This window comes from Ochotona princeps, chromosome 2, assembly GCF_030435755.1.
Source record: "Ochotona princeps isolate mOchPri1 chromosome 2, mOchPri1.hap1, whole genome shotgun sequence".
Taxonomy (NCBI): domain Eukaryota; kingdom Metazoa; phylum Chordata; class Mammalia; order Lagomorpha; family Ochotonidae; genus Ochotona; species Ochotona princeps.
Window position 1 is genome coordinate 96,811,594 of NC_080833.1, and position 13,236 is coordinate 96,824,829.

The 13,236-nt window shown below is 46.2% G+C and overlaps 1 protein-coding gene and 1 pseudogene across 2 annotated transcripts in view; one reads left to right on the forward strand and one right to left on the reverse strand.

The window, feature by feature from the left end:
* Positions 1–890, reverse strand: part of PTPN22 (protein tyrosine phosphatase non-receptor type 22) — a 58,766-nt gene extending 57,876 nt beyond the window's left edge. Inside the window, exon 1 of one of the 2 annotated variants that reach the window (XM_058660071.1) lies at positions 363–890. In XM_058660071.1, coding sequence (XP_058516054.1) covers positions 363–449 — 87 coding nt within the window. In that variant the 5' untranslated portion in view covers positions 450–890. The remainder of the gene's footprint in view (positions 1–362) is intronic. The other variant, XM_058660072.1, reaches the window with a different exon arrangement.
* Positions 495–5,177, forward strand: LOC101525412 (transcription factor Spi-C-like; annotated as a pseudogene).
* Positions 5,178–13,236: the final 8,059 nt, after the last annotated feature.

Consider the following 13,236-nt stretch of genomic DNA (forward strand, 5'->3'; position numbering starts at 1 on the left):
AAAAAATTTTTTTAATGAACGCAAACACATTGCAGCACAAACCACACTGCAGATCCTGGGAAATTCAGGATATTCAGTGAACAGCACCATGTTTACACTGTAGCTCTGTATGTGTTTGGTAGAGTTCCTAGTCAAACTTCAAGCACTCAGTGACAAAGCACCAAAACGAGTATTTTTGAGAGAATACCTAAAAACACATGCAAACCACGGAGGAAAGTTAAACACTTAAGCGTCCTTCTTCCCCTTTTAGGAGATCTGACACACTCCCTCTATCCCATCTTAGATTGGTCTGAGAGAGTTGGAGAAACCTCATCCATTTAAGCTGTGTAGGAGCCACCGGGAGCGGCCCCAGCAGGACTCACCAGAAATTCGTTGGCCAACTCCTCTTTGCGGGTGTTCTTGAGTTGGGCCTCCTCCAGGAACCTGCACAGAACTTCTCTTTGGTCCATGCTGTGGAGCCAGAGAAGCCGTGGCTGACCTGCCTGGGGGAGGGCATGTCAGATGTGTATCATGGCCGAGACACCACCACCGCTGCGAAGCTGCCGCTGCCGCCCGAGCGGAGCACGCTGCAGGCTGTGGTTGACTGACTTCATCGCACGCTCTAGAGGAAATTAGTGCACAAGCAGCTTCTGTGGTCACGGAGCTACCCGCCTTCTCAACTCCCGGGGCCCTAGTGCCTTCCTTCTGCACAAAGACACCCGGTTGCAAACCAGAGGCTAACCAGAATGCAAGTGTGGTCGGCCGAGCTGGAGACTTCCCGCTCCAGCACCGGGAAGCAGCGATTCTACCTAAAGGCCTGCTTCCCAGAAAAATCTCTCAGGGTCTGCAGTGTGCGCAAAGGCACCTGCTCACACCTCTGTTCCTCATGTCCCCAAAGGAAACCCCGAATGCACTTGTGCCTAGCAGAGAAGACAGATGCAGTTTGGAGTTGCATCTTTCATGGAGACAGTCCCCCACCCCGGGGCTTCTTATCACTGTAATCAGCCGTGAACTGTCCATCAGTTTCTATTCAGAACTTTTCCACCTGCCACACAGAGACCTCAAGTTCTCCCGTGGATGAAACAAAGTCAGCTGCTTCTGACAGTCAGTGACTCTCCAGCGTTTCTCTGCCTTCGGCTGAGAAAGTGTGGCTGAGCCCAGTACCTCCTGGAACTGTACTTGGGTTGCGAAAGAAAGACTGAGGGTGTGGGTCTACCGAGGATCAGGTGAGCAAGCGGCCCCCACAAACGGCCCCTGACCACAGGCCGTTAGCACAAGAGCCTCTAAATGCAATGCTGGGAAACGGCAAAGGCACAAAAAAGAAAGTAAAATCAACCACAAGCACCTTGCGACAGCCAGTGGTGTGCCTTCGGGGTGCAGCCCGAGAACTGTTCCTTCTGGTTCTAGGCACCTCGCATTCAGCATCCTGGAAAAGCTCCCCTGTGCATGTGGGCCTGGGGCCTCGCCAAGCGGGCTGCTGTGGAGATGGTTTCTGCATCTGTCACCAAAGGGGACAAACTCCCCCCGTGCCAAATTTAGGATGAAAGCATTCAAACTGGCACATCATATTGGGCTGAGGACAGAAGTTCAAGAAATATGATGTGAACAAAATTCATCCAGAATAATCCTAGGGCCTGGCATGATGACTCAACTGGCCAATCCTCCACCTCCAAGTACTGGGATCTTACACGGGTGCTAGTTCGTGTCCCATCCAGCTCCCTGCTTATGGTCTCGGAAAGCAGTAAAGATAGTCCCTGACCTTGGGACCTAAATCCACATGGGAGACCTGAAGAAATTCCTGCCTCCCAATTGGCTCAGCTCTGGCTGTTGCAGCTACTTGGGCAGGGAAACAGTGGATGGAAGATCTTTTTCTCTGTTTTTCCATCTCTCTGTAAATCTGCCTTTCCAAGAAAAATAAATATATCTTTTAAAAAGTAATCTTAAAGAAAAAGGGGAAATGTATCTAAATGTTAGCAACCCCTTTTGCCTTAAGTATTATTCCAACTCCTTTCAGGAAATCATAATTCTCAACTTACTTGTAAGCCCTAAAGTGCTTCAGCTGCCTGTGAAGAGAAAGGTCACTGAGGTCACAGGCAACGTGAAGCCAATATTCACAATAAAGAATTTCAATGCCAGCCCATGTAAATGAAAATAAACTGAAACTTTTCAGCAATATTTTGAGGGGAAAAGGTTAATAGTCCTCCAGCTATCCCCTGTGTAGCTTACAAGGAGAATTTCTGGCACTCTATATGATGCAATCTTTTAAAGATTTATTTGTTTTTATTGGAAAGTCAGATTTATAGAGAGAAGGAGAGACAGAGAGAAAGATCTTCTGCCTGTTGATTCATTCCCCAAGTAGCCGCAATGACCAGAGCTGAGCCAATCTGAAATCAGGAGCCAGGAACCACTTCCAGGTCTCCCACGCGGGTGCAGGGTCCCAAGGCTTGGGCTATTCTTGACTTCTTTCCCAGGCCACAAGCAGGGAGCTGCAAGGGAAGTAGAGCAACCAGCACACAAATTGGTCCATACGGGATCCCGGCACATGCAAGGCGAGGACTTTAGTCACTAGACTACTGCACCAGGCCCAATACAATTTTTAATTTCTCTATTCTAAAACAAGAGATTTAGGAAAGCCTCATATTTAAAAAATAATAATTTCAACTTAAAAGTATTTATGTTTGGGAACCTGGCACAACAGCCTAGCAGCTAAAGTTCTCACCTTGTATATGCCGGGATCCCTTTTGGGAGCTAGTTCTAATCCCGGTGGCCCTGCTTCCCATCCAGCTCCCTGCTTGTGGCCTAGAAAAGCAGTCGAGGACGGCCCAAAGCCTTGGCACCCTGCACCCGTGTAGGAGACCCGGAAGAGCTCCAGGCTCCTGGCTTCGGTTTGGCTCAGCTCCAACCACTGCAGCTGCTTGGGAAGTGAACCAGTGGATGGAAGATCTTCTTTTCTGTCTCTTCTCCTCTCTGTGTATCTGCCTTTCCAATAAAAATAAACAAATCTTTTTTTAAATTAAAAAAAATTTTTTTTTACAATCTTGACATAATTAGGGTAAAAAGGTTCAAGCACTACAGGAAGATGGACAAGACAACTAATTCCGTATTATTTCCTTATTATATCTGATGATCTTTTTTTTAAAGTATTTATATTTTGAAAAAGTTACAGAAAGAAGGCTTTACAGTGGCTCAACAGGCTAATTCTCCTCCCTCAAGTGCCAGCATCCCATATGGGCATGGTTCGTGTCCCCTCTTTTCCATTTCCTTACCAGCTCCTGCTTATGGCCTGGGAAAGCAGCGGAGGGTGGCCAAAGCCTTGGGCCCCTGAGTCCATATGGGAGACCTGAAGGAAACCTCTGGTTCCTGAATCAGCTCAGCTCTGGCTGTTGGGACCATTTGGGGTTTGAACTAGCAGATGGGAGGTCTTCCTGTTTTTCCTTCTCTGTAAGTCTGAGTTTCCAATAACAATAAATAAATTCTGTTTAAGGCATGCACTGGGTCTTACGTGTCTGCTCCACTGTAAAACCCAAAGGTCTAGAAAACACAAAGGTATCAAACCTCAAAACCCACTCTAAATAAATAAGCAAAACCCAGTCAGCTACAGGGCCATTTCCTGAGTAGACCACTCAAGCAAGCAAACAACAAACTACAGGAGAAAACAAAACAAGACAAAATACCCTCCAGTTTTGTTTTTAACAAATCTAAGCTCTTACTTAATTCTTCACACTTCCTTCAAGGAGCTTCTTGGTTTTTAATGAAGATTGTGTTGACTCATTTGTGTCGTGTGGGAAGATGAAGAGCACAGGAGGGGAAACAAAATGCAGCAAAGGTTGGAAAATACCTACAAGAGTCGGAGACTTTACACCGAAACGTTTAAGCCAGCGAGGCAGAAACCCTCCGTGAACACAACAATTCCATGTGAACACTCGGAAAGGCTTACTAAAACTGCCTGTACCTGAATGGGAAATGCAGAAGACGCCGCAGCTCACTGCTGCCCCCTGGCGTCGTAGGAAAAAGGCCAACAGGCGTGCCCGGCATAAAGCCATCTATCTACCAGTGTAAGGGGCAACAACAGTGTACCAGGAATTAGATGAGAAAATAAATCTCTTACAGAGAATTTCAGATTATTAGGCCGGGCTGGCCAACAGCAAAAGCACTCGGGGTTCTCGGAAAATCCCCTGTCATTCTGCTATCTTCTGGTAACAAAGACTGAAAGCTTTTAAAACTCCATTCTAAAAAGAATGAGAGGGGCCCCAGCATGATAGCCTAACGCTCAAGTCCTCGCTGTGAACACACCAGGATCCCATGTGAGCGGTGGTTCTAATCCCGGCTGCCCTGCTTCCCATCCAGCTCCCTGCTTGTGGCCTGGGAAAGCAGTTGAGGACAGCCCAAAGCCTTGGGACCCTGTACCCGCGTGGGAGACCTGGAGGAGGTTCCTGGCTCCTGGCTTGGGATCAGCTCAGCTCCTGCTGTTGTGGCCACTTGGGGAGTGAATAATCAGACAGAAACCTTCCTCTCTGTCTCTCCTCCTCTCTATATATCTTTCCAATAAAAATAAAATCTTAAAAAAGAGAGAGAGAGACCTCCTTTGGGTCATTTCTTAAAAAAAAAAAAAAAAGGAGCAATGCACACATACGTGTCTCAGAAGAAGTACAAGTGCCTGCTAGACTGGACTCTGATACACAGGTATTACTACGAAAGAACAATGCTGCAGACTTCTCCCTGGAAGGGAATCTTCACCAGACTCTGCAGCACACAACAGAAAACCAGCTGGGACAACCTGCTCTCCTCCCACAAAAAGGAGCACAAGGTAGGAAGAAGCTCCGGCTGTTTGGAGACCTTCACGAGTCCCTGTGTAGTCCTGAGCGGGCATCCTGCATCCAGTGGATGGATGAAGGCAAAGGTATCTTCCAATTTGTGTCAAAACACAAAGAGAAACTTGCTCAACTCTGGAGACAAAGAAAAGGTCACCGGAAGACCATGACTTACCCAAAAATGGCCAGGGCACTGAGGAATTATGAAAGAACTGGGGAAATCATTAAAGTCCGGAGAAGGCGAACTTACCAACTCAGCGAAGCCGTTCTCCAAAGACTCTACTCACAGTACCATCGACCTGTCAAGAACATCTCAGTCTTAATGCTCAGAATGCAAACCACAACCATACATTTGTCAATCATGAGTTAAGTCACCCAGATTGCTGAATGAGGTTCTCTCAGTCCGTGGTATCTTCGAGATTTCTCTCTTACGGCAGGTGCAGTTGGTGCCCACAGCTGCAGTTTCCACAGTTAGCCAGTTAGGACTAACCAACCATCTGAAAACAACAACAAGAACAGCAACAACACCCAAAAAACTAGGATCATATTGTCAAGGCATATTTAACTATTTGGAGTCCTTTTACTCAGTAGTAGAGGTGTTTTTTGCCTTTGTCTAGACCTACAATGTCCTTGATGCACTTAAATAGTAGGATGCTAATCTGTGACTTACTTAACGACTATACTAATGTAAAATATGAGGGGATGGACCCAGTGTGGTAGCCTAGCGGCTAAGGTCCTCGCTTTGAACGTGGCGGGATCAAATGTGGGCGCTGGTTCTAATCCCGGCTGCCCTGCTTCCCATCCAGCTCCCTGCTTGTGGCCTGGGAAAGCAGTGGAGGACGGCCCAAAGCCTTGGGACCCTGCGCACACACACACTGGAGACTAAGAAGAGGCTTTGGGCTCCTGGCTTCAGATCAGCTCAGCTCCAGCTATCGCGGTCACTTGGGGAGTGAATCATCGGACAGAAAATCTTTTGCTCTGTTTTTCCTTCTTTCTGTAAAATCTAACTTTCCAATGAAAATAAATAATAAAATCTTAAATATATATATATGGTTAGGAAATGGTGGGAGTGGAAAATGGGAGGGAGGAAAGGGGAGAATCCCTATACAAAATTCTATCATAGAAAATAATAAAAAAGAATTTTTTAAAATTAAAAAAAGAAAGACAAGAATCAGAGGGGCCTAGTGCTGTAGCCTAGTGGCTAACGTCCTCCCCTTTCATGCTTCGGGATCTCATATGGGCACTGGTTTCTGTCCCAGCAGTCCCACTTCCCATCCGGCTCCCTGTTTGTGGCCTGGGAAAGAAATGGAGGATGGCCCAAAGCCTTGGGACCATGTACCTGCATGGGAGACCCAGAGGACGCTCCTGGCTCCTGGCTTTGGATCAACTCAGCTCTGGCCATTGTGGCTGCTTGGGGAGTGAACCAGTGGATGGAAGATCTTTCTCTCTATCTCTCCTCCCTGTAAATTAGACTTTCCAATAAAATAAATAAATCTCTAAATATTATAATTAAGAATAATTTTACTTTGGCTGATGTGATGACTCAGTTGGCTAATCTTCTACCTACAAGCACTGGGATCTCATGTGGGCACTGCTTTGTGTCCTGGCGGCCCCATTTCCCATCCAGTTTCCTGCTTGTGGCCTAGGAAGGCAGTAGGGACAGACCAAGGCCTTGGGACCCTGCAGGTGCATGGGAAACCTAAAAGAAGCTCCTGGTTCCTGGCTTTGGACCGGCTTAGCTCAGGCTATTGTGTTCATTTGTGGAGAGAACCAGCAGATGGAAGATCTCTCTCTGTCTCTCTTCTGTATAAATCTGCCTTTCTAATAAAACAAAAAAAACTTTAGGAAAGAAGGAAGGAAGGAAGCAAGGGAGGGAGGGAGGAAAGGAGTTCATTCAAGGGAATGATGCTGTGTTAAACTGAAGCTTGCAACAACATTACCCTGTATCCGAGTGCCAACTTGAATGGCAGCTACTCCAACTGTAATGTAGCTCTCTTCTCAGGCTCCTGGGAAGGCAGTGGAGCCCTGACTCCTGACTTTGGCTTGGTTCCTGCGGTCATTTGGGGAGGTGAATGCGTGGATGGAAGACCTGTGCATGTGTGCTATTCTCCACCCCACCGCTGACCACCACACCCCGTCAATCTTTTAAAAAGTGTATTCAGAGGGTCCCGCACAGTAGCCTAGTGGCTAAAGTCCTCACCTTAAATGTACCGGGATCCCATATTGGCACCGCTTCGAATCTTGGCGCCATGCTTCCCACCTAGCTCCCTACCTGTGGCCTGGGAGGGCAGTCGAGGACGGCCCAAGGCATTGGAACTCTGCACCCATGTCGGAGGCCCAGAAGAAACTTCTGGCTTCAGGCTGCAGATAGGCTCAGCTCCAGCCATCACAGCCACTTGGGGAGTAATCAGCAGGTGGAGGACCTTCTCTGTCTCTCCTTTATATACCCGACTTTCAAATAATAATAAAATAATAATAATAATAATAGATGATTTTTTAAGTGCATGCAGAAGAGAAGAGGCTGACGGTGACTCCTAGCCATTGATTGGAAGAATCATGGTACTTAACAAGGTACCAACCATGTCCGAGTCAGTCTGCGCTCAGTGGTGATGTGACGAGGCTCCGGGGAGCAACCTGCTCTCACTTTCCGGTTCAGTGCCTGTGCTGTCATTTCCCCAGGCCTCCTGCTTCTCCTCTCTGGCTAGGCCACTGCCACAGGGCCACGAACAGATGGGCCTTCCCTCCAGGGGCCCCCGGGGGCCTGGCGAGAGCGCTTCCCTGCAGGTCACTGGCCAAGTGGCAGGAATGACCTCTGTGGATTCCACCATAGACTTGCCTCTCCTCTCCTAAACAGACGTGGAATAGGCTGATGGAGAGCATCTTGGAGGAGGCGGCTTCGTTCGCTGGCTTGCTGCATCGTGCACAGCGGGAGAATCCCCTGCCAACTTGCAATCTGCTGCTTGTCGCTGCTGCAGTGCTCAGAGGGCAGCAGACCCTCAGGCCACCTGCCGCAGACTCCAGAGCCAGCCTCCCCAGTACCACACGTGCCCTCCGACCTCTGCTTTTGCTTTCAGAATCCTCCAGAGGCAAAGATTGAGTGAGAACTTGCAGCTGACTTTTTTTTTTCCTCCTAGTCAACTGAGAATTGGGACTGTGGGTGAGGCTCGGCATCCCCTTGAAAATACAGCCCTATGTACAGTCCTTCGGTGCCATCATGTCCCCGTTGACTTAATGGGGAAATGGGATGTGGGTTGCTACGGAAGTCCAATTCCATCATCATTTAATGATCCTTTCTTCTAGTGGGAAAGTTGAGAGAACAGATTACTAGTTTCAAGGCCATTCATGATGAGAACCAGCACAACCATTCAAGAACAAGTTTGAGGAGGTGAGATACTTACGCAGCTTATCTGCCTAGCTTCCACAGAGGACCTGATGATTCAGTTGGGGATGTCTATGGGAATTGTCTGAAAAAGCAATGTGAAACACATAAAGGACTTCAAAAAGTTTATTGGAAAGTGGAATCACTGTTCTAACTCATACCGGTTGTTGACCTTGTTTCATGGCTTCTCACGTGATTATGGTAACGTACGGTGATGGAGTACTGGGGCCTATCATATACAGATGTGGGGGTACAATGGAACATGCATCCCTGCATCCAGACGAAAGATGGATTCCCAATGAAACTGTTGGACGTGTGCAGACAATGGGATGCTAGACTGTCTGACATTGTCTGCACCAATAATGTTGGGGTACACTTAAATAACAGACTGAGAATTATGATTCCTCGTGAAGGACTACACTATTGTGACAAAATGGGAAATATCTGACGGGGGTGGGAGTTTGGGGGGGAAATCCCAGCCTATACAAAATTATTAAAAAATAATAATAATAATAGATAAAATAAGAAAAGTGGAATCAAAAAATATGTTAATTTTGGTACAAAAGTTTTTTTAAACCAATGCATGGTATCTTCATAATATACATTTTCTGTATACTTTTTTTTAAAGATTTATCTATTTTTATTGGGAAGGCAGATATACAGAGAGGAGGAGAGAGGAAGATCTTTCATCCAATTATTCACTCCCTAAGCGGCTGCAACGGCAGGAGCTGAGCCAATCCGAAGCCAGGAGCCTGGAGCTCTTCTGGGTTTCCCATGTGGGTGCAGGGTCCCAAGGCCGTCCTCCACTGCTTTCCCAGGCCACAAGCAAGGAGCTGGATGGGAAGCAGGGCCACCAGGATTAGAACTGGTGCCCGTATGGGATCCTGGAATGTTCAAGGCATTGACTTTAACTATTACGGTATCACGCCGGGCTCTGTAAACTTTTTTAAAGATCCCATGTACATACAACCTCAAATTTTTTTTGCAGCAAAATACAATTTACCCTTTAATAACATTTTCCATGATCTTTTTGAAGTCCCCATGTAGAGAACAGTAGATTATTTTAGTGAGTGGTTCAGTCTTATTAGAACAATGGGTAGGTAAAAGAAAACCGCAATTGATGAAACTAGAAAGGATAAATTCAGCCCAGAACTGGAGGCAATTTGAATACCAGTCTGCAAAGTTAGGATTTGTTGGGCTCAGCGCCACAATATAGTAAGCTAAATCTCTTTCTGCGCTTCCAGCAACCCTTAAGGGTGAGGTTTGAGCCCTGACAGCTCCACTGCCCAATCTCCTCCCTCTTTGTGGCCTGCCAAAGCAGCAGAGGATGGCCCAAGTGCGTGGGGCCCTTTCACCTTTGTGGGAGACCCAGAGCAAATTCCTGGCTCCTGTTTTCAAACTAGCTCAGCTTTAGCCATTGTGGCCATTTGGAGAGTGAAAGGGTGGCTGAAAGATCTCTCTTTTTCTCTATAACTTCCTGTTAGGGTCCGAGTTTGAGTCCTCCCCAGAAACGACAAAGAATCTCGCTGATAATGCAGAAAGCAGGCAGTTTTTTGAGCCAGCGTGCTGGGGTCAGACCATTCTTGGGGCACGCAGGCCAGCCGAGGAGGGGTCGACCCGGAACTAGCAAAAGGCTAGAGATTATATAGGCCCCTTTTGGCTGTAACATACATCAAAGTCAACTTAAATGTAGCAACTTCAGATTTTTTATGGCTCCCAGGTGCAAGCAGTCTACTCTGTTGTTCCCACACTAATTATCTTTTATGGCTCATACCATTCTCACACCCTTATCTTTATGGCTCCTCTGGTTCCTGGGACTGGAGAATTGCTCCCCTGCCCTCCTGCACCTCATTTATTCTGTAGCTAGGGCTTGCAACCCTGACTCATCCTGACTTAGGTGGAATTTTCTAACGGCCTTGACTTAGCAAAGCAGCAGCTTCTTACACCAACAGGCTTTACACTGCCCAACATGCCTTTCAAATAAAAGTAAAATAAGTATTTTTAAAACTTAGGATTGGGCCTGGCACCATGGCCTAGTGGCTAAAGTCTTCGCCTTGAATGCACTGAGATCCCATATGGGCTCCGGCTCCGCTTTACATCCAGCCCCCTGCTTGTGGCCTGAGCAAGTAGTCGAGGACGGCCCAAAGCCTTGGGACCCTGCACCCACGTGGGAGTCCTGGAAGAAATTTCCTGGCTCCTGGCTTCGGATCAGTGCAGCACCGGCCGTTGAGGCCACTTGGAGAACGAATCATCGGATGGAAGATCTTCCCCTCTGTTTCTCCTCCTCTCTGTATATCTGACTTTACAATAAAAATAATACAGAAATCTTAAAAAAAAAAACAAAACAGGATTTATTTTATGGGCAGTAGGGAACCACTGATACTTTTTAAAAGCAATTTTACTGATCGAATATTGACCCATAATAAATTATACATCTCAAAGCATACAGTCTTCATATATATATAATCAATCCATGATCATCAAGGTGATACACGTAACCAATCAACCTCAAATGTCCCGTTGAAGGGATCTAACAGAATGGTTCATCAAAGCAATGTTTTCGAAACATGTTTCTTGATATTTTTTAAAATAAACAATCCCTTCTGATGAACTATTCAAATGTTCCATCATCTGCTTAAATGTTAAAAGCAAATTACCCCAGCCCTAAAAATAAATCAAAACAATAGACAAAGAAGTCACAGCTTTGGTCACCTTGGTTGCAGAATGTAGGCCAGACAGGGTGAGACAGTGAAGCTGGGAGGGAAGCTCTACCAATAGCTCAGGCCAATGCTAAGAAAATCTAGCAGGAAGGGCCCGGCGTGGTGGCCTAATGGCTAAAGTCCTTGCCTTGAATGCGCCAGGATCCCATACAGATACTGGTTCTAATCCCGGCAGCCCTGCTTCCCATTCTGCTCTCTGCTTGTGATCTGGGAAAGCGGCTGAGGATGGCCCAAAGCCTTGGGACCCTGCATCCGTGTGGGAGACTCCTGGCTCCTGGCTTCGGATTGGCACAGCTCCAGCCATTGCAGCCACTTAGGGAGTGAATCATCAGATGAAAGATCTTCCTCTCTCCTCCTATCTGTATATCTGACTTTGTAATAAAAATAAATAAATCTTTAAAAAAAAAAACCCAGCAGGACGAATCATGGAGGCAAAAGGAGCAGGACACAGACTGATGAGGGAGTTGGTCTGGAGAGGCAGGCAAGAATGCCTGCGGTCTTGAGGTAGCTGGCTGGCCATTTCAGGGGAATACGAGACAAGAGCCAGGCAGAACCGTGGGCCTGGAGCCTGTGGATCTGGATTTGGGGAAAAGGGAAGGAAATGCTACTTAGGAATCAGCCACACGGAGGTGCAAGGTCCTGAGAAGACAGAGTTAATGGGAGGGGGACAATCGAGTCGCGGCCTTGTGAACTGCAGATCACAGGATCCCAAATTGCTGATGGCACAGAGCTTAAAAGATTCCAGGCACGGGGCTAAGTTCTTTGCAGCATGCATTGTTTCATTTATCCCTCATAACAATCCCCTGATACAGCTACTAAATCATCTCTATTTCGCAGATGTGGAGACTGAGGTGCAAAGAAATTAGGTGACTTGCCCATGTCACATTATTAGGCAATCTGAATGTACTCTTCATCTCCGGGCTATGATGTCTTCCGTAGCCCAGTCATTTTAGCTCTCTTAAAAGGGTGGCCTGGAGCAAATACAATGCCTAGGCCATAGCTGCTTTTATTCGTTTGTCTGCTATGACCCCAGGGGGACCTTATCTTCAAATCTTGAGATACCGCAGTATGGCTGGAACTAAATTCATAGTCTCATGTTTTATGGGAAGCATAGAACATAATACGGAACTGGTGTGGGAAGGGGAAAGAAAATGAAAGGAGGAAGCTGCTGGGTTTTGACCTTCAACAGTTAATTTAGAATGCACTTGCTGACACTTGGTTAAAATGCTAGACAGAAAATTTTTATTTCAGAAACAATACCATTAGTCAAAGTGAAAGTAGTGATATTTTTCCTAAGAGTTCAAATATCATGAAAATGAGTTTATGGTACCAAAGGGACAAAGGAGAATGTCAGAATGTCAAATATCTTAGTTGGTAGCCAAAAAAAAGTACTGATTTCTATTAGAGAGAAACAATAACCCTCATCGCTGAATTATTGAGCAATTGTGACTTATTGAAAAATAAAAAGACAGGAAAGATAAACATAACTTGAAAAAAATATTCACAGCATCACATATTTAGTTCTTTGCAATTAGGGGAGCCAGACAGCTGGCTGAGGGAAGGGAAGGGACTGTTCTTGGTAAACCTGGTTTAATAAAGATGCAGCAACACACTTGCTGACCTTCAGGCAGATCCCTGACTTCTGGAGTCTGCACTTGAGGACTGAGCTATTAGATGGTCATGACATTTTGAGATACACAGATAACAGATATTAGAAAATTTACTTCCAATCATTGCCACTTGTGGGGCCAAGCAAAGGTGCACATTCTCAATCCCTAAGGAGCCACTAACTTCTTTGGGTGAAGACTTGAAAGGGTGAATTCAAAAGGGTGAGCTAATGTTCCTAAGCTAAGTTCTAAAGCAACAGCTGCGTTTATTTGCACTAAACCCTATCTATAGCTATATCGAAGGGAACTGTTAGGGCTACTACCGAGCTTCAACTATTACACGAGATATGTTTATTAGCTGTGAAATGGAGACTAACATATCTAGATGTGAGGATACAATATTGTATTCATTTCTACTTCCAGACTAGGATAGACTCCCAATGAAACTGTTGACTATATCTTGACAATAGGATGCTGGACTCTCTGCCATTGTCCGTGCCCGCAATGATGGACATGACTATGTATGAAGAACTATACTTTGGTAATGATATAGAGGAACTAGTTGGGGGGGGGGGTGATTGGAGCTGGGATAAGGGAAATACCAGGAGCCTATGGAACTGTATCATAAAATGATAATTAAAAAAAAAAAAACTCCAGCAAGCTATTCTTCAGGCCCTGGCACTCCATCTACCCGACTTTACTAGTTCCTTGCTACTCTATCTCACTGAGAGGTCAGGCCA